Below are 22590 nucleotides of genomic sequence, written 5' to 3'. Positions count from 1 at the left end.
TTCTGATTCGATCTCGCAGAGAAACGGCGAGCATAGCGCTCTCCATTGCCCTCTGAGCCCGCTCCATTGCCATGAGCTTTTTCATGAGGCCCATAGTTAGCGACCACCTCTGGTCTGGTTGAAAACCTTCGTCTTCAGACATAGGTATTTGGGACGAGAAGATTTTACGGACCTTCCCAAACGTTGCCCATCCGAGTTGGATTCGACGAGTGACCTCTTTCGCGAAATTGGACCTGCCTAACTGATTTTTTTGTTCGTGGTAGATGTACTCGTCGACAATTTCGAGAGTTTAGTTCCCAATTTTTATGGGACTAGGTGCGACATGGACATTTGAAATGATCTTCGTCTTGTCCATGTTCATTTTGAGACCTACTCCTTGAGAAGACTACTCCTCCTGTATTGAGGCCATCGAGCGTCGAGCAACTTTATAAGAAAGCAAAACAAATTTCTATAAATATATAAATGAAATCGTAGAATATCCAAAGGCATTGTTCGAAGGACAATAAACAAAGTCCAGCACGTTCCAGATTTCTATACAATTTTATTATCTGTATATCACTATAAATTAATATAAATCGAATATATTTTCCATACTCTGTTCCGATTCTTGCTTTTAACCTTAACCGATACCTCGGCTTATATGTTTATCGACTAGCGAGCCTACTTGAATTGTTTAACTGGAATTTATGGTGGTTGTGGTTGGCTCAATCTACTTTATTTACAAATCTACATCTCCTCTGTCTATGAATGTATTCAAAGAATCTTTGTCATATCACCAAGGTCTTTCCGTAAACATATAAGTGTCATCAATTTTGCCAATCTACGATAACTTTTAATCGTATTGTTCATAGATTGGAGTTCTTGTATTCATATTTTCACTGTAGGAATAATTTTTATGTTAAATAGCGTGATTTTACGAGTGTAAACGGAAACGAGACCAACGTAATTACAAAAGAGTTGAGCATACGTTCGTTTAGTGCGGTGCTGTTAACAAATATTAAATAATAATCACTAAAATGTGAAAGTTTGCTCTCACAAATGATGCGGCAATGGAAAAAACTGTTCTTAACCAGTTTGTTCAACTAAACCTTTTTTTAAAATAACTTTTTAAAACCGTAGGATTCGGCTAACGCTAAAACAAAACCGAATCAAAAATTAAAGCAAATGAACTTTAATTTATTTATTACCGGTTAGATTTTAAGCAGTTACAAGTCTAACCGGTTTCCAAGCTTTGAACGCATCTTAAAAGGAACGCATGGAACTGGATGTACCGTTTAGGAATACCCCGACCACATCACACTGCGCCCGTCACCTTGAGTATAAAGATGGAATGTCTGGTTAGGTTGGTACACGGCAGTACCATCCATTACTATTTGCGGCAGAACTTGGTGTGGTGGTTGAAGGTACCACGCGGGACTAACATTTCAACTAAAGCTAGTTCGACTGCCACCAATTTACGGTTGGCTTTCTTCATTGTAGTAATGTCTAACGCTGACTACGGCACGATAAACTCACAGACTTAGGATATACTAGCGAATACATAATCTGCCAGCTCGATTGGTTAGCCAGTTTAATATGCAAAATACTGAGGAGCTAATTCCAAGAGTCGCTTACTGTTTACGACATGTCAATCAGAATCGGTTACAGTTACAATAGATTCACTTTCCTTTTCTATCTTGCTGTATCTCCTTTAGAGATGTTCTTCTCTTTTGCACACTTTATTCGTGTATACGCTAGTGTATTGTAATTCTATAGAATACTAGCTGACCCAGCAACTGTTGTATTGCCATATTAAAATCGCGATACAAAAGGAACTGTTGATCGTAGATGGGTGAAAATTTGAAGTTGTATATATTTTTTAATGCTGACTCATAATTAAAGAAAAATGTCAAAAAAGTTTGGCATGGACCACCCTTAACATTTAGGGGGATGAAAAATAGATGTTGTTCGAATCTCAGACCTACCCAGTATGCACTCAAAATTTCATGAGAATAGGTCAAGCCGTTTTGAAGGAGTTTAACTACAAACACCGTGACATGAGAATTTTATAAAGAAGATAGATAAACCTATGGATCGCTAAGGACAGAGTTCTAGATAGAGGTATAAGAGCAAATATAGCGTCTTAATTTGGATCGCTTTTTTGCCTGTTTCATCTGGCTAATCTCCACGATGGCTGGAAATTGACGGGGTTTCCTTACAAATATCCGATACAGTAAAGTGAAACATGGGTAAGGAAAACGAAATGGTTTCGGTGCAGTAATAAATCCTTTAAAAAAATATAAAAGGCTTTTGTCTTCTTATTAAAAAACCAATCTACGAGGCGATTTCTGTAGCGGCCGCTTATCTGACATTAACTTTATCTTTGACTAGCTGTTGTTACTTGAGAGTTGGTCCACGTTTAATACCGTGACCATATTAGTTGGTGTCTCTACTCCCAATGCTTCCAAATAAACACAAAACAATATTATCGTTATGGCAGCGTTCGTAAAAAACGTTTTCGTTCCACCGTTTTTTCTCCGAATTCGGAAATTTGACTATCACGAAAATATATTTTTATTTTTCGGGATAGTATTATATTTTAGCCTATGACACAAATGATGTGGCTTTCCGTTGCTAACAGAATTTTCAAAATCTAGTGATTACCTCCGACAACCTCACAAACTTAACCTCTTTATAATATAAGTATTGATAATGCAAAACGCATTTTAGTGTCCAGCTACCTACAGTATTTAATGACTTATTAATTACACAATGACATGTAAACGAACATGATTGACCTGAATACTGACTTCCTTATTGACAAAGCACACTCTTGTTATTCAAGCGAATTCATAACGTTGTGTTTATAAAGCCAATACTAAGCACATATTTATAAAACTAGTAAGGCCCCGACTTTGCCCCCTTCTGGGTGTAATTAATAATAATAATAACAATAATAAAGCCATTTTATTTCCTTAACTAACATAATAATATAAATAATAAGAAATATATACATTTAAATAATATTTTCATAGTTAAGGCTCCTGGAGGCCTCCTCCAACAATTTCCAGGTTATTCTTGACTCTGCTTTCTGAGTCAAGTTTCCTCCAGGAATTTTTATTAGTTCAGTTAATGCCCAAGATTTCACTTCTGCCGGAACTTACGGAGTGCACAATAAAATATGCTATTAAATAGCCTTTGGGCGATCGCTCCATTCCTATTCTGCGGTATTAAAAAGTATTTTTTGTATAAACATATCTTAACGATTCTTTTCAATTTCCAAACACGTTTGTTCTGTAGGTACACATTTCTGGGATCATGTTTTACGCATACACACGCCCAACAAAAGAATTACAAACTCGCTTAACCGAGTAGTAGGCATAACAAGTTTAGAACAAGAACAAACACCAAATATTACGGGGAGCTTGCCTCAACAGATCAGTGAAAACCACATTCAAATCTGTTTAGCCGTTTGTCAGGTAAGCGTGCAGACTGACAACTTACTCGCATCCATATTATGCACATCTTGTATAAATTGTAGTTTTGAAACGGTATTGCATGTTTAAGACTTTAATATTATATGTCATATATAGATATATATGACATATAATAATTAATTTATAAGATTAATGGTGCTCCCACATTGCCGTTAGAAAATGTTTAATAACGTTAGTAAACATTTGTTAGCAAACATTTAATCACAAATAAATTTTCATGTTAGAAAATGTTTAGTAATGTTAGTAAAATGTGTTATCTTTTGTTTGTAAACATTTTATAAGGGTGATGGCGGGATAGGCGGTGCGGTGCGGTGGGGGTTAGAGTACGCAGGTCGCTGCGCGTGGTGTCTCGCTTGTCAGTTCCTTTGTGTCAGCGTGCATCGCTGTGCGTGTGTATTAGTGGTTGCGCGTGCGCCAAGCAATAAAATATGTCCGGTAATTGGAATAACGATGATGTTTACAAACTGATTGAAATGTTTCAAGCAAGAGAAGTACTATGGAACACGATGTCAGAGAGCTACAAAGACCGAAATAAAAAACACGATGCTTGGATGGAAATTGCCAGTGAATTTAATATGGATAAAAAAGTAATTGAAAAAAAGATTCGATCACTCGTAGGTCAATTTAACCGAGAATGTAAATCTAATAAATCTGGTGCAGGAGCTAATGAGTCAAGTAAATGGTTTGCATTTAAAAAACTCATGTTCCTTAAAGGCAAAAATATTCCAAGTTTAACTGTCGATGGAGGGTTGCAGGTGAGTTTTATTTTAACGTCTTTTAATAATATTTAGATGCCCAGTCCAAAAACCCTTCATTTGAAAAATATTCTGCGAATTCTTTTCTTATTTCTTTCCCATCATCTGTCAGGGATTCACATGCTTCAAGTGGTGTTAATTGCTGCTGTTCTAATCTCCATTGTCCATCGATACGTGTACCAGTTACTATGTCATCTCCATCATAGTATTGAGATGGAGCGTAAATCATGCTCGATTCAGTTTTTCTTATAAAATTATGCAGTAGCACGCATGTCATAATTAAAGTAGTAGTTTTTTCTGGATCTAATAATATTGTAGTTCGTAAAACTCTAAATCTGGCTGACAAAATCCCAAATGCGTTCTCTACTGTTCTCCTCGCACGACTCAGTCTATAACTGAAGATTCTTTCCTTAGAATTGCTATCCTGTGGTCCTGGAAAAGGTTTTAATAAGTGTTTTTGTAAAGGGAACGCATCATCTGTTACGAACACATAAGGAAGAGGTTTGTTTCTGCCTGGTAGTGAGCTGTCACTGGGTATTTTTAAACTATTGTCGTTAATTTTATTTCGAAATTTTGTGTTTGCGAAAACTCCGCCATCACTTATGCGTCCTTGGCAGCCAATATTCACGTACAGAAAGTTGTATTCTGCGTCCACTATCGCTAAAAGTACAACGCTGTAAAATCCTTTATAGTTGTAATATTCACTGCCGCTATCAATTGGCTTTTGTATGGCTACGTGCTTTCCATCGATACTTCCTAAGCAATTTGGGAAATTCCATTTTTCTTCAAATGAATTTGCCACGTGTAGCCACTCTTGAGGTGTTGTTGGTATCTGGAACAAAAATAGAAGATTAAGAAATAGGCGCGAAAAATAAATTTATAACTCGTTATTCTAACAAATTTTATTGGATATTTTTATTAAGTATGAAATATTAATAGAATACACTATAAAAAAATATGATTTCAGTTAAGGGTTGTTAAGTAATAGAAAAAGAAAATCGCGGTTATAGATTTTTTTACAATTTTAGCTAATTTGACGCGCCTATAACTTGAAATTATCGTTTAGTTCTATTCTTTCAGGGTAACGAAGAAAACAGAATTGCTTCAGAAAACACTCTCAGTTTGAACGAAACAGGAAATACTGTCACTGATGAAACTACGGGCACGCCTTTCGCCACCCCAAAACCATTTCGGAAAAGAAGACGGCCTGAAGTAGAACAAGATCCAACACAACAAGAAGCTGTAAATATTTTACAAAGAATGTACGAATCTAGAAAAAGCAGGGATGAAAATGACGCATTTGGAGAGTATGTCTCGATGAAACTGAAACAAATAAAAAACAGTCATGCTAAGAATACTGCTCAACATCACATTAACAATATTTTGTACAATGCGACAATGGGACAATATGATTTTCCAACAACCTTTACAGACCCAACCGCTAGTAGTTCCTGGGGATACAACTCTGAACCAAATCTATCCACTTTTTCGGAAAATAATGCTGACTGTAGCTCGAGAGGATACTACACCGCACCGAGTCCCTCGGCTTCATTTGAAACCAGTTCTTCGGATAACTCCAGGACACATACTCGTACCAGCGCAAGAACACAGAGTCCGTCTAATTTATCGGAATCAAGCCAAGATTCGACCCAATCATTAAACGATTTGTTGGAATCAATCAAAAATTAAAAAATACATGTTTGGTTTGTTAAGTATTAAAAAAATTATTAGTAAGGTAAGATAGGTACCTACCTAAAGTATGATTAGATTAGATCATATTAAAAGTAAATAAAAAAATAATTAAAAATGTTGTTTGACTTACCTGTATGTATTCCTTTAAAACCTCATTGAGAGCCTCGCACACTTCTGGTACGATAATAGATATCACTTGGTCTGACAACTTGAACACATTTCCAAGACTTTTATAACTGCTACCAGTTGCCAAAAATCTTAACGTTACCGCAAGTCTTTCCGTCACACTTACAGATTTTCTAAATGTAGTGTCTCGTTTGCCTATTTTTGCCCCAATTAAATTTTGTAGATATTCAAATTCGGAACTGTTCATTCTTATAAAATCTTTTAAGCAACCATCAATACCTAAATCCTTGAGATAGTCTGTGGCACTATATTTTCCTCTAGCTTTTAGCGTTTGGCGCATCCAATAAGAGCGCTTTTTCTTCTTTTTTAAACAAAAAATAAAAGCTATTCCAATGAGCAAATCTTCTTCCATTTTCGTGTAGACGTCCTCAGCCCTCAGAAGGCGAAACCAAACTGCGAGCCAATACTAGATGTTATAAAATGTTTAAACATTTTCCATCAATGTAGGAGCACTTATAACATGTAACAGTTTCTAACAAAGTGCAACAATTGTTAACATTTGTTAGTAAATGTTTTGGTGTTATAAAATGTTTACAAACATTTTATAACGGCAATGTGGGAGCACCATAAGATTAATATATATAAATTACGTGACACGTTGTTTGTCCGCGATGGACTCCTAAACTAATGAACGGATTTAAATGAGGATTATTTCATGGAGTGCATTTTAGTCCAACTTGAGTGATAGAATAGTTTTTATTTCGATTTGGAACACATAATTATTTTTATTTCCAATATTTGTTTTGTATGGACATATTTTCTATGAGAAAATGTATTGACGCACGGTTTGACAGTTCTGCCGTGAAACAATTTCATTATAACAGAGAGCATATTTTACGAAATAGTTCTTGATGTTATGAAATATTATTGACAATTCATAAAAACACAGTATTTTATTTATTATGTACAGAATAACGTCTGTCGAGTCAGCTAGTATAATATATGTTTGTTTAGGTATGGTGAGTCAGTTGGTAAGTGGACATGTTATTGTTATAATATAATAAGTATAACGTAATGGCGTGTGTAATGAGTGTACAGCACACACACACACACACACACAGTCAGTGATTGAGTTACGAAAGCGTTACATAAGTGTAACTAATGCCTTGTTTGATAATTACCTACTTATATTTTTTTATTACCAATTTTCATGCAAAAACAATGTTTAAAAAGAGTGAAACTAGCAACATTGTTAACATAGATCATTTATACGTCTAGATAAACTGTGACAGCTGTTAAAACGTCAATTAAGATTGAGGTTGTCTGTTAACCTCTATTTTCAGCAATGCACGCACATTAACATTAACCCCCTTATTCATAATAGTCTGCTAAAGCATTGCTAATTCTCACTCTGTCTTCTTCTATTGACCTAAGTCAGAATGAGAAAAAACACTCCTTAGCGGCTGTTTAAAGTTAGCGGACCATTATGAATAAGGGGGTAAGAGTCATACAAATCGCTAGTGTAAGACGTAGCTTAAAACTAAAGTAAGCTAAAACCTGGTCTGTTTTTAGTACTACACTCAATTAATTTCGATTGTTACACAGCAGCTGTCATATTATATATAGGTGTATGACTGATTTAAGTAGTTATCATGACTGCACGATGACAGGAGTCGGCCATGTTAGTCAGGTAAACTTAAACTTAATTAATTATGAGAATTATTTGAATAAAAGAACTTCAGCCATAATCAAACAACGTTATTATTTAAACAAAATTGCTATTTCTTTGTCTATACTGATTATTTCATGACAAAAGAGCGCCTAATTGTTATGAATACCATAAACCTTGACCCAAGCTGAGCTAAAAGGTCATCTCAGCTTGCCGTTTGGTGAAAATGTTATAAAACTGATTTTCATTTGTTCAGCCTACGCTGTAATGGCGGGGACGACGAGGAAAAATATGTTGCATAATGTTTAACTAGATTAGTTTTCTTTGTAATATATTATATTAGGTACTTTATTATTATTTTCAGTATATTTATTAATTTTATTATCAGCCACCGTTAGTTTTAGTAGTTAAGTCTTTTACGGTTTGCATTAAAAACTGTATTTAGAGGTACTTGCATATTTATGATTCGGTAACTGAACCAATGCAAACGGGACCAACTAAGACTCCGTTGACCTTCCTAAACCGCAATAGTTGAAATTTTGACAGATAAAACCATATTGGTCAATTCAAAAAACGTCCTCCCTGCAAAAAAAGAATACAAAGGTATTTTTTTAATATTTAGGTATTGTACAGACACGGCCCGCATATGATTTTATATAATGAATATTTAATACCAAATACAAACTTATTCATAAATATAGACGCGCTTGTCAAGCTAACTCGGAAACAAATCCATATTTAGGTATCACATAAATGTTTGCACCTACCGGGATACGAACCCGAGACATCTAGCTCAGTAGACAGGGTCACAAACCACTGGGCTATATATAATCATAGTTAAAAAAATAACACAGGGTTAGAAATTTTTTACAATGGTCCTTGTGCAGGTCAAACTCATACTTGACCAGTTATCTTAAGTTATTCGATACTATCAAACTTAGGTTTTTATTATCTCGAATGTTCGCGGTGAATCAGTATTAAGTAAGAGATAGCAGCAACCAAATACTATCTAATCTCATCATCAATTGCCCCGGGAGAATCAACAGACACCATCAGCTATTAAACAAAACCTTATCAAAATCCGTTGCGTAGTTTTAAATATCTAAGCATACGTCACCGAGAAATGACTTCGTTTTATATTATATTTTATTGTATTCAATCTCTTATAATTAAAATCAACATTCCTAAAATTTTTGTGTATTTGACAAGCCTACCTACGTTAATTAATATTATAACTTCGACTTTAGTGTTGAGAAACTAAGGTTGGGTTGCACTAACTTTAGCAATAAAATACATGTGATTTTCACATGTTTTCTCACCGGTAAAGCAACAAATGAGTTGACCATTTGACAATTTTTAGACGACGCGACGCCGGTTAAAGTTATAGTTAAAAGCTAAATAGCGACTTGTTAAGCGTTTTCATCTATATATTCGATATTGACTTGATATTTCACTTTTTAACTTCGTCAAGGAATACGATGGTGCAATACATTCCGCGGTCTATGTTAAAGCCAGCGTTACTGTTGTCGTTAAATTTGACTTAAGCCTTAACTATATGACAGCTAATATGATGCAACCCAGCCTAAATATGAAAGTTGGTAAGTTTTATAACCGTGGGCTGACTTTGTTAGGAACACGTGGCACGTGAGAGTACCTACGCATGGCCCGGCATGATAGCTTATCTAAAGTGTCGCTCCGGAAGTATGGTCGGGCGCTCCAGCCAGGAAGTGACCGTGCATGGGGGCGCAGCCTCATAGTGAACTCGACATGTCCGCAAATATTACCAAAACATGTACTAGCCGGAGAAATAAAACCGCATAATATTAAAAATCGATCTATTGAGTTTAGGGCCATGCCAAGTAATATATTATAGTATTACAAGGATATAAGGCTCACTCCGCAAAATTAATTAAACACAAAGGGACTCTTACTGCGGTACAATTAAGTGCAATTCAGATCGCACAGCGTTAATAACCTACATTTTTATTCAACTAGAATGTGCCTCTCTTTCTATCGCGTGATTCTCACCTCTTCTGACGATGTTAGGGTTTCATTTTTTTAAAAATAATTTAATCTTAATATTTTCTATAGATTAAATTCATACTCATTAACTAGAATCGGTATAACGTTGATAAACGAAGCCTGACTATGCTTTCAATGTATGGAAAGATAATCATAATATTAAATATTATATACATATACTTATAAAAAAAAAACACTTTTTAAGGGGTTCAAACGCATACAGTAACGCGTACCACTTAAAACGTGACTTTAAAGGTCACGGAAACGTCGGGTTAGTTAAAATAATGATAAAAATGTAAGTTACTTACGAAATATCAAATGTAAAAGCACTGTTACAATTACACGCGTTTTAATCCTTTAAAAGTGTTTTATTTAAAAGTGTAACACTCGCGTTAATCAAAGAAAGTACTAATTATATATCGATCAAGGTGAATGAATATATTAAATTCACGGATTACTACTGTTATAAGTGCTTCTATAGTTTAAATGAATTTTTCAATACAAAATGAATTAGTCTATAAAAAAAATGAATTAGTCTATATAATAATAAATGAAATTATAATGATGTGAGATATATAACCGAAGTTCTAGGGAAGTAGTTTTTAATAAAATTCATACAAAACTTTCTTTTTTACATCTCCAAGAAAAATGTACTAAAATTTGTTACTTGCTTTTAACATAAATAGATTAATAACTTATTAATCTCATTTAATATTGATATGATTGATTTGTACGTAATAGCCTCAGATAATTTATACGTGTAGATAGAGCCTCTTGCTAGGCAACACATGACAACAGGTCAGATTTCTTACTTTAGTGTGCATGACAGCTACGTCTTACACTCGCGATACGTTCGTCACATTGTTGCATGCATTGCAGAAAATAGAGGCTAAATCTTTGCCGCTAATTTTTTTCGACGTGTTCATAAATGTTACAGTCTATCTAGAGTTCTAGACGTATTATTAATTATCTCAGATTATTGCTTAATATTACGCTAAGGGGTTCTTGAATCCAAAATATCTAAAGATATTCTTAATATAATTCTGCAATTATTTTGTTTTGGCCAAACTAACGTAACCACTGCTAAATATTTGACACTAATGTTACCAATGCATAACATTTTATTTAAATATCAATGTAGATACGTAATAATAAATGTTGTACATTGGTGCTTATTACCAAGAATATTTTATACAACTGGGGTAAATGCGGCAATATATAGAAATAGCAGTCGAAGTTTAGTATGGTGTAATTTGTGGAATGTTCCATATTTCGGCTTTGTGTAAATACGACGTGATTTGTCTTTATGTGTAGAACGTCATTGCAGATATGTGTTAGTTTCCAATAACGTTTAAAGGTGAGACTAGTAGAATTCCTGTTGATTTTGAAAGCCGCAAATGTACAAAACGACTCAAGGAATATTATAAGCATTAGGAGGTGTTAATTTATTAATTACAAACATTTTTGGGGTTTTAGCTTCATTTGAGACTGTGTCGTATTTTTTGTGTATCTAATCTATTTATATACTGAATTTGTTATGTTTTAAAGTGACAACCCTCACTTCTGGGATTAATACACAAATAAAATTTGTTTTTTTTTTGCTGAGATGGTTTGGACATGTCGAGAGAATGAATGAAGAACGATTGACGAAGAAAGTGTATAAGGCCAGTATGAATGAAAGTGTTGGAAGGGGTAGACCTAGGCGGACGTTTTAAGATCAAATCAGGGACGTCTTGAAAAAAGGCCAGGTCAAGAGTACCCTTAACCGAAGAGCATGTATGAAAGGAATAATTAAAGTAGACGAAGCGAAACAAGTATGTAAGGATCGTAGCAAGTGGAAAAAAGTGGTCTCTGCCTACCCCTACGGGAAAGAGGCGTGATTGTATGTATGTATACAGTATGTAAAATTTGGAAACAAAATTTTACTAACGATGCGCGACTCACTGGCACGAAACGCCAGAGGTCGTGGGTTCGAGTCCCGCATCGTTCATAAAATTTTGTTGTCAAATTTTATTTGTGTATTTATCTATATACTAATAAATGAATAGCCAATTTTATTTTCTTTGGTTATACTGTCAATCAAAACAGGTTACAGTCACAATAGATTCGCTAACCTTCTGCATCTTCCTGAATCTCCTTTAGACAAGTTCTTCTCTGTTGGAGTCTTTGTCTACTTGCTAATGAAAGTCTTTCATTCATTTTGGTCCAAAAACCAAAAAAAACATCATTGCATAATCATTAATCACACACTTACTGTATTGTTAAGGTATTCAAAAATAACTATCCAAATATTTAAATTGTAAATTTTTATTCGTTTCATAACATTATTATATTCATTTCCTAACATTATTATTATTATTTCACAACCATGTCAATAAAACTTTTGTTAAAAATAATACATTGCTGAAATGGAAGAGCGGAGACACCCGGTACAGGAATTATTTGCCTGAAAGGTGACTCCAGGCCACCAGCTGCTGTAAACCTATGTTTTTAAGAGAAATAAATTATGATTATTATATTATTTAAATTAAACCGCAAAAAGTGCTTGCAATATCTAGTAGTTACGCTCTCATTACATACATCATAAGAAATATTATAACATACAGTTATAATTATGTGTACGTAGACCAAAGTAAATGTGGTGTCAAGGTGAATTGTTCGTTGGTTGCAGTGAGCGATAACAGTCGACTACACACACTATTTGTTCGTTATTTACGAACTCTATCATTTTCAGTTGAGATAACAGACTCAAGGCTGTTCTATGTTAATCAATTATGATTAAAATACAATGAGAACTGAAGGCTCTTGCTCTCCACATATTGAACAAATATATGTGTAAATTTTTGAATGAAATGTAACAAAAAAAAAGCGGCCAAGTGCGAGTCGGACTCACCAATGAAAAGTTCTGTAGCAGCAAGCAATATCATATAAAAGGTATATAGAAAGAAAAATTATATTAAATTATAAATAATTTATTTCATGTAAACATGGAAAAGACCAAGGAAGTTTGCATAGTAATGTAGGTACATCATATTTTTTGTTATATTTTGATAGTTTTGGAAAAAAGTGGCTGTGAACTGTGAAATGAACACGGATAGACAAACAGACATGATGAATCCATTAGGGGTCTGTTTTTGAACCCTAAAAAGGCTGAGAATTAATTTGAGACAATAAATATAAAAAGCACGAAGTAATTTTCAGATTGTCAGATGGATGGAAGGCGGAAGTGACGCACTACGTAAGTTATTCAATTAGGATTCGTTCACAAATACGGCTCACACCTGAGAAGTTTGGGCGTAAGATATTCAGGGCGCCTCTTCTTACTATTGCGATTAAATAACCTGGCGGCGCGGCGATAGCTCCATTAGGAAGTTCGGGGGTGTGCTATCATTATGAAATTCATTTACAAAAAAGCGACATTGGCCAGACAAAGGTTTTCTTAAAAAATATTTTCAATTTCATAAAGCATTTCTGTTGTATATTTTCTGGGAAGATATTGTAAAAGCATATTAATCGCCCAACAAAAGACTTACAAACTCGACTTAACCTTTAAGTATAGGTACCTAATACAATAACACGTTTTCTTATAAAAAATGAGTACCTTGATCACCATGACGATCAGTCATCCACCCTTTTCTGGTGTTCTTTTTTTTTTTTTTTTTTTTTTTTTTTTTTTTTTTTTTTTATTAGGAAAACTAACAATTAAGTCTAATAAAATTGTAGTCAGATACGCTATCCACATCTTACTATGAAAAACTTAGAGGTATTCAATGTTAGGTACAAAAATAAATGTTTATACAATACTAATTGAAACTAAAGAGAAATAAACAATGTTCTTAATATTATGGCTAGTTGGAGTAAATTAAATTTATAGAAATCAAACAATTAATAAACACAAAAAGGAAATCTCTTCGGAAAAAAGGATCTTGACCAGATCGTCGGTTTTTGAAAATATTACTATATAATATTTTTATTTGGTTTTAAAAATTTAACCACTTATCTTGTGATTCAAGCATTATTTAATCAATAAATAACAATAAGTTAAGAATCAGGACTTATGTTACTCTACCAAAACTCAAAATAACTCATGAACCAATAATTCACTTTATTATATTATATACAATTAATATAAACCTATTATAAATAACATTATGAATTATTGTTCTTCTGTTACATTACCGTTTTTACAATATATTTTGCTGAACTCTAAAAGGCATGAAAAGCATTTATTTTCTTAAAATTGATTCCTTTAGAATTCTTTTTGATGTCATTTCTAAATGCTAGATACTACTACCGCTTCGAAAACAAATGGCGCTCTGAGAGAGAAGAAGCAGCGCAAGAAACTCTCCCAGCATTCTATTTTTGCGCTCTTTTCAATAAAAATATACAATATTGTACAGTCATTTCTATCGCTATAAAATAATCTAGTCCCCGTCTGTCCGATCACTTAGATATTCAGCTGTGGAGTAATAGGACTTACAAAAGAGCCTTTTTTTTATAAATTATTTAAATTTATTTATAGATAATGCCTGAACAGTGGCTGGGACTTTATTATAAAAGTGTATACATTTATTTGTTTAGGATCAGCTAAATAATTATCAATCAGCAAATAAGTGCCTATACTTATAATTCAATGCCTCGTTTCGAATCAGTTTTGTAATAGCTCAGTCAAGTTACCTCTACCAATATTCACGTCGCGGTAATTTGGTAAAAATAATCAGATTCAGTGGAATAAATACTGACTATTGTTTATTGTTATAAGTAATGACAAATATTAAATTGTATGACAAATAATAAAAGTATTGGTAAAAATTTAACACTTCAAAGAAGTAATCCATGCGTTCTGTCCATCTGTCCTTTAGCAAGCTGTATCACCAATATACATGTACAATATATATCTATGAGTTTAAATACAACCCTAGGTTGTTATTATATACCTCGTTGGATAGCTGATAAAATGTAGATGTTTTTAAGCACATCTGCAGAGCAAATGCCACAATAATTTTTTGAGATATCCAGAAAAGAAAAATATTTTTTTATAATTTGTACTTATTTTCTTAAGTTTCGATCGTCTACAATTTAGTTAACTTACGTGCAATTTTAGTCATTGAGGTCATTAAGCATCTCATTCTTCATGTAAAAAATCAAAAAAATTATCATAAGAGTCAAAAAAATTCAAAATATTCAATTCAATAGCCGTAAAATTGGGCATTTTCATCTCGAAAATGGTTAAGTTTAGGATGGGGGGTTCCATAGTGAAATCATACAGAAAACATACTTTTCCTGTAACCCTGTATATGTATAATCAATGACGTATTACGTATACACATATAAGGTCATATCATTTTTTGCCGTCCCGCTATCAGACGTAGTGTGGCAAAAGTGTGCTTAAAGTAATATTAATACAATGTAAGCACACTTTTCTCCTTAGTCGTGTGTCAACTGTCACTAATCGAATCGGGTTCTAAATTCAACATTTTAACCTGAACCTATTACTTACATATCATATTTTCTTGCTATAACTGCTTTGTTTTTGGAGTTTTCATTGTTATGTTTGAACTTTTGTTGTTAATATAATAATGTTGTGTAGTTTCTGTACTCTTCTAATTCATTCTGTGTCGTTAACAGTACTGTCAGATAAATAAACTATTTTATTTAGCCCAGATTCTTACAATGACTTTTCATCTTTATAATAATAACAATCAGCATTACAACACCTTTACATCAATCTGTAATACTGAAAAAGTAGTTGTTTATCTATATATATATATATAAAAATGAATTGCTGTTCGTTAGTCTCGCTAAAACTCGAGTACGGCTGGACCGATTTGGCTAATTTTGGTCTTGAATTATTTGTGGAAGTCCAGGGAAGGTTTAAAAGGTGAATAAATATGAAAGTGTTCGGAATGAAATAAAAACAACAATTTTGTTTTCCTTTGATGTTTCCCCCGTCGTCCGATATTTGTTGCTGTAAAACAATTTCATTACAACTTACATTTTGATATATTATTGACAAAATTATAAAAAAACATTATTTTATTTATTACTAGCTGATCCCCGCCACGTCGTTCGCGTACGTATTTTTACACCTTGGGTTACATTACTGGACTTTTAGTAGGGATCCCTAATTTTTTTGAAAATGTTATATAGCCTATAACACTCGGGGATAATGTAGCTTCCCAACAGTGAAAGAATTATTCAAATCGGTTCAGTAGTTGCGGAGCCTATTCAATGCAAACAAACAAACAATCAAATCTTTCCTCTTTATAATATTAGTTTAAATATACAGAACAACGTCTGTCGGGTCAACTAGTTTTTTTATAATAATATCCTAGTGATGTTCGTTCTCTACCGTAATAAAGCGACGATGTGACGTCATCGACAATAGTTCCAGTGATATTGTAACCGGGGAGTACTTTTTGTAAGGCAGCCTTGAAAATTGTGATCGAAAATGTCTAGGTATTATCAGTACCGCCACACGTTCACTCGTTTATAAAACCAGCTAATAATGTTAACTGAAGTAGGTTCCACAACTCATTTCATTCAATCTACTTAGTTAAGTTAGTCATTTCCATATATTTGAAAATAAAATACTTATAAATATCTTAAATCAAGAGAATTTATACTCTGTACACGTCAGTTTTTGGTGGTATGTCCTTAACTTACATCGTGACAATTAAATTAAAATACAGCTTTATTTTGTAATTTTACTCTAGAATAATTGTACTTTACAGTCTATATTATACATTGCAGACTGCATTAATATTTTCTCTGTTTGTTTCAGATTTTATTCTGTACTTTAAATACTCACAAAGTTGACATGAAAAAATTATTAGGCGGACAAATAGGATTAGAAGATTTTATATTTGCACATCGGAAGGGACGACCGAAGGAGGTGGAAATAGTGAAAACAGAAGACTCTCTGGGCTTGACGATAACGGACAACGGTGCTGGTTACTCGTTCATCAAGAGGATAAAGGAAGGGTCTATTGTAGCCAGAATACCACACATTGAGGTAAATTTTGGGTAAACATAAAAAGATATAACACAAAAGCTATCTCAATATTTTTGCGCTCTTTAAATAATATTACCATTAGATTACATAAGTAATTGCTATAGCCTACTACTATATGTCATAGCCCATATAGGTAATACCACTTTTGTGTTTCGGTTTGAAAGATACCCTGCACCTGATGATACTCGACCTTATCTCAGTTGACCAGCGAAAATGTGATGACGGTCAAAACTTGGGACACCAATCAAGCATTATCACTGCCTTTTGATGAGAAGCACTGCATTGTAATGGGCGTATCCCTATTTCAAATTTTGTCGATAGTACCATATTGGTATGTATAAGGTTTTGGCAAAGAATATTCGAGTACAAATGAGCTTGCACGTCCTGTGGTGGTAAGTACCACTAGAAGAACTGAAGGCACGTAATTCGTTATAGTATTCGTCGTTGAGGGAGTTTATAATTTTCGACCTTATTCATTTTTAATTTATAAACAATATTATAAATACGATGGATCTTGCTATTAATTAATTGATAAATAATAATAAAACCTACTTAGTTAGCCTTTACTTTTTGTTCATTATTGTGCTCATTTTTATTAAGTTAATACAACCATTAAATATAATATGATATTGAAGTCAAAGCCAAACAGTATGTATAATATATTATAAAACATCTTCAATTGACACAAATTATCTAAAATTCTTTGGCGACCTGACATTGGCTAAATTGTGGTGGCCCTTCCATAAGTAAAGAGAATAGAAAAGTGATTTTTCAAGTCTGACCATTTGATTATCAAAGGTTTGATGACGATATGAAGAAAAATGTAAACAACAAACCAATTAAAACGTATTTGCTGATACATACGTACAATTAGGAAATTCTTTAAAAGGACCTAAAGTTTTTCTTGTCGCATTTCGGTATAAAAGTGATCTTAACTACTCGAACAAACTCAAAAAAATCATGTCACTTCTATTTGCACCAATATAATCCTTAACGAATTCCATTCAAATAATTTGATAACTCCTTTCATGGCCGATGTGCTTATTGTGCAAGAATTACGGTTAGTTCAATGAACTCTGACAATTCAACAGGAAATGATCTATTATGGAGTGAACTAAATTATACGCGTTCATTGTATCTTTAGGTCGGAGATCACATTGAAAGACTGGACGGGGAGAGCATGGTCGGAAAGAGACATTATGAAGTAGCGAAGATACTGAAAGAAATACCCAGAGGAAGTACGTTTACCATTCGATTGGTAGAACCTTTGAAGAGTGGGTTCGGCAGTATTGGGCCGAAATCCAATGCTAAATCTAGTCGGAAACAGAATTACGGTTCGGGGAAGGAAACGCTGCGGTTTAAAGCCAATGGGCCAGCAACTATCGAGAACGAGGTAAGTCAATTAACAATACTTCTGTAGGTAGCTGTAGGCGACATTTTTGAGTATAATTTTCACTGAAATATAATTCTAATTTATCTTAGATCTAGATAGAGTAAGACAGCTGTGAAAACGTTGAAAAAATATGAGGTTGTCATTTAACTTCTATTTTAAGCAATGCACACACACTAACTCAAAGTGACATACAAGTCGCGAGTGTAAGACGTAGCTTGTCACGCACATTAAAGTAACAACCCTGGCCTTTTTCATCGGTTGTCTAGCTGCAAGAGACTATCTGGACGTATTAATTTTTATTTTATAAGTTTTTATTTATGTGTATATGCGAACATAATCTTAATAAGTGAAGTGTGGCAGTTAGGTCGGTACTACAGAAAGCGTCTCAAGATGTTTGATTAAGTGTATTTGGTCTCTTTTATGCACAGCTATATAGACAGTGACAAAGCACGCTTAGTCATGGATTAACTCTTGAGACGTCTAGAATACGAACCGAATAACCTAACACATGATCGGATTTTGTCCGGCCGAGCCATCACACGCGGTTCGGTAGTGGACCATATCCACGCCTATCGCACAAAAGTACCGAGTATGACGCCGGACCAATGATTAATCTCGACCACTTGTCTTTCAATTCGACCGCTTGACTCTCAAAACTCTCCTGTTGTCCTCAAAACGGAAAATGCGTTTTGAAGTTGTTCATTGTAAAGTTCATATAATTTCATCAAATTGTTAGAAAGATCTGTAACTTATAACATAGTTATCTTAAATTGCTAACCACATGCAACCCTCTATGTAAACGTTAAAGTAAATAAATTTGCAACATTTTTTCAGTCTGGTTTTATATTTAGTAATATAATAGCGAATCCCTACGAATGGCATTGGTGGAAAATGATACACGTTAATTAGTCGTGTCTGTTTGGGGATTAAGGAAAATGATCGCACTGTAGGGCGTTGTTATTGACAAAACAATTATTGTAACTACTAAGGCTAATATCTATGAAGCGTACATAGACTTTACTTACGAAAAATTTAGCTGAGTTTAAGCTCAGAGAAATCTTTGTTTTCGTTTTTATAGTCCATTAAAATATATTATTTATCCTTTTGGTCCCGGGTTCGAATCCCGGTAGGTGCAAGCATTTATATATATATGATGAATATATGTTTCCGAGTCATGGATGTTTAAATGTATTTATTTATGTATGTTTAAGTAAGTATATTGTATAAAATATATCATTGTCTTGTAACCCATAACACAGGCTATATATGCTTAACTTGGGGCAAGATAATTTGTGTAAAAAGTGTGTCAATATTATTATTATTGTCATCGGAAATGATGCTGAGCTTAATTGCAATTGTAGTGCCGCTCAGAATATTTGGGTTTTTCAAGAATCCTGAGCGGCACTGCATTGTAATGGGTAGGGCGTATCAATTACCATCAGCTGAACGTCCTACTCGTCTCTTCCCTTATTTTCATAAAAAAAAGCTAAGACAGCAAAATACAAAAGCCAAGTTCGCGTTTAATCACACTCAACTTAGTTTTGCGTAAGTTAAGTCAGACTTTAAGTTCGCTCTAGAGATTTCAGTGTAACATTTCATATCGTATAAATCATATGAGTAGGTAGGTACAGGAAGATTTGTTGAATTTTAGATTCTCAGATTTTTCTGAGAAAAATTTTTTTAAAATCATATTTATACGAGTTATTATAATTAATATACCTACATATTTAACTTACTAAGTACCTGCATATGTTCAGTGGATTAATACTTAATTTAATACGTAGGAGTAGCTATAATATTAAATGTAATGCTAATTTGAAAATCCATATTTAAATTAAATCCAAATTAGTACTAATACCAAACCCAGCAAACTTATATTAATGATTGGTCTCCGCTGGGCTCCAACTAGATAACTTACTACCTAAGAACAATAGCTTTTTTATTAGGGCAACTATTAGATGCTCGTGTGCGTGGCATCTTGACACTAAAAAGGCATATTTAAAAATTTGTAATATACACTTATATATATATATATATATATACATAATTAGTGTTATTTTACATTGAAATTAATAACATACAAAATACTATCCCAGCGTCTCTCTTTCTTGTAGTATTACTTTTACTTTTACTACGCGACCCAGCATTTTAGTTTCAATTATTAGCAGAGTTTAACAGTACATATGGCACGTGAACGTCACACTTTGTTCGAGACTGGCGTAGTATCAGACCAATCCCTAATATAAGCCTAATTATAAAAACAATTTATAAAAAAGTTTTTATTTGTTAATTTCAGCATGACGACAGGTCAAAAGCGGGAATAGAGAAGATAAACGAACTGCTGGAGTCTTTTATGGGAATAAATGACACTGAGTTGGCGACACAGATGTGGGATCTAGCTGAAGGAAAAACTAATTCCATGCAACTCGCCGAGGCCATAGACAATAGTGATTTACAAGAATTCGGATTTACAGACGAGTTTATAATTGAACTGTGGGGTGTGATAACGGACGCGAGATCCGGACGTCTCAGTTAAAGATTGGTTGAACAAACAATTGCAGGTCTTCAAACCTTAAGGAGTAACTCTTAGTTACGGTGAGACTCTATACTAATGTCGATCGTTCTACATTTAAATGTTCATACTTTTAATATGTACACTACCGGTGCATTATAAACTTTCCTGTGAGGTCCGTAAGTGCAATAGACAGTGCATATACGCCTTAATGTAATATAACGTCTCACGGGCACCTAGTCTTTGACATTGGTATAGAAGTTATTATACAGCAATGTTTATTGAACCTATCTTTAGGTGGTTCTAAACGGGCATTAGTTTTAGTGTCGTAAGCTAATATATGTAGATAATGTGTAGGAGCCTTACAAAAAATATAAGTTTCGTCAGCGTCAGCGAAACACAAATGTGAACCACAGGAGGGTACTATTGCAGACAATATTGCCATACTATACGCCGCATCAAGAAGTTCTTGACGTAGCGGGGCTGTGGTCGATGATATACAGCGAAATTTATCTGTAAAAATAACACATATAGAAGCCCCTTTGTAGAGACACACAAAAAAAAAACTTCAACAATGGCACTCCGTCAGTTCGCCGGTAACGTGTTGTTGTGTCTGTGGTGTAAATAGAGTTTTCTATTTGTTCTGACATTTTCTTGAAATATAACTGTATTATATTTGATTATTTAAACTCGGTACAGTTATTGAGCGATGAAGGCGCCGAAGTTGAAAAAATGGTCTCATTGATTGGGATGTATAGATCTCGCGTAGTGTACAATCTGCGATCGTCACACTGCTCGATATCAATCCAGGCGAATATTAATATGCGCACTAGTTAAGCTGAGAGCTGACGGTCTGCGCCGGAATCTATATGCAATAAGATTAGAAAAGAAACGCTCATTAAAACTGTATTAGAGTAATGATATTATAATGATGACCATTCCGAGAAAGTTAATATGTTCTTATACTAGTAACCAGCTAGGCCTTATTAGTTGTGTGGAAATAATTTCAATATCTTACCAGAGATGTATTTATACAAAATCAATAATCCTTAGTCCCAAAGTCTTAGGGCTATATCTCACTGGGACACCACGGTGGCGCAACCAGTCGCCGCTACCAACAAAATGTATTACCACAATATGTCTGGTGTCTAGTTAGCTACCCGACACCACATTGGCGCGGTGTCCCGGTGAAATATAACCCTTAAATATTGCCTTATTTCTAATGAAACGTGTGCCTTGATATAATAATTAATATATTATGTAAAAATTATTTATAGTTAATAAAGTATTAATATAATTCGTGTACGAAGTACCTAGTTCGATGATGCTGTATAAATAAATACATTATGAGAATGAAGCTGTGTTGATAAAGCATTTTTATTTAAGTTTTTCCAGAAGAATGACATCATTAGCATCAAAGTACTCTATGATGATCAATCTATAATATGTATAGATTATCCTTTCCTCTAGCATCTTAGTTTGTGTGAAGAAACGTCAATTGTTATACAGGGTAGAGCTACGATGGCAACATTAAATAAACACACGGGTAGAGCTACCTAACGTTAATCATAAAAATATAATTCAAAAATAAAAATACATAATTCACCAAGATAAATCAATTTTCCATAACATCATTTCGGAACATCCTGTAAATAATCTAGTAGCCGCGAGCTATCGTAGGTACCTACTGTCATCAACTCCTTCCACATTTCGCCGTAGCCGTTAGAACTCGATGGTGAGAGATAGAGCCCACGGTAATTAAAATTTTGTTTTCTAAAAGTTTAAGAACTTCAATTAATAACTACAATTTTTTAATTTTTTTTATGTTTAAGGTTAAGTTGTTGTACCCGTATGTTCATTTAATGTCGTCATTGTAACTCTACGCTGTATATCTTACTTCAAGTTGGCCCAAATCCTAGCGCTCTACAAA

At 33.8% G+C, this 22590-nt stretch overlaps 3 protein-coding genes across 3 annotated transcripts in view; 2 read left to right on the top strand and 1 right to left on the bottom strand.

The window, feature by feature from the left end:
- Nucleotides 1–22017, top strand: part of LOC126968484 (PDZ domain-containing protein GIPC3) — a 31108-nt gene extending 9091 nt beyond the window's left edge. The window contains exons 2-4 of the mRNA XM_050813553.1: nt 16525–16755; nt 17900–18148; nt 20445–22017. Of these exons, the coding sequence (XP_050669510.1) occupies nt 16525–16755; nt 17900–18148; nt 20445–20684 (720 nt within the window). The 3' untranslated portion in view covers nt 20685–22017. The remainder of the gene's footprint in view (nt 1–16524; nt 16756–17899; nt 18149–20444) is intronic.
- LOC126968485 (uncharacterized) lies at nt 3905–6038 on the top strand. Its single transcript, XM_050813555.1, has 2 exons — nt 3905–4231; nt 5312–6038. Exons 1-2 carry the CDS (start codon nt 3905–3907, stop codon nt 5918–5920), a joined length of 936 nt encoding a protein of 311 aa, XP_050669512.1. The 3' UTR covers nt 5921–6038.
- LOC126968477 (putative nuclease HARBI1) lies at nt 4024–6683 on the bottom strand. Its single transcript, XM_050813542.1, has 2 exons — nt 6054–6683; nt 4024–5063 (listed from the first exon to the last, which is right to left on the bottom strand). Exons 1-2 carry the CDS (start codon nt 6459–6461, stop codon nt 4254–4256), a joined length of 1218 nt encoding a protein of 405 aa, XP_050669499.1. The 5' UTR covers nt 6462–6683; the 3' UTR covers nt 4024–4253.
- Nucleotides 22018–22590: the final 573 nt, after the last annotated feature.

This window comes from Leptidea sinapis, chromosome 15 (assembly GCF_905404315.1).
Source record: "Leptidea sinapis chromosome 15, ilLepSina1.1, whole genome shotgun sequence".
NCBI lineage: Eukaryota > Metazoa > Arthropoda > Insecta > Lepidoptera > Pieridae > Leptidea > Leptidea sinapis.
This window is presented reverse-complemented; position numbering and strand designations above follow the sequence as displayed.

Coding starts and splice junctions, on each gene's coding strand:
- LOC126968485 (XM_050813555.1), top strand. CDS start 3,905: ATGTCCGGTAATTGGAATAACGATGATGTTTACAAACTGATTGAAATG. Junction 4,232..5,311: donor CTGTCGATGGAGGGTTGCAG/GTGAGTTTTATT, acceptor CTATTCTTTCAG/GGTAACGAAGAAAACAGAAT.
- LOC126968477 (XM_050813542.1), bottom strand. CDS start 6,461: ATGGAAGAAGATTTGCTCATTGGAATAGCTTTTATTTTTTGTTTAAAA. Junction 5,064..6,053: donor TTTTAAAGGAATACATACAG/GTAAGTCAAACA, acceptor TTTTTGTTCCAG/ATACCAACAACACCTCAAGA.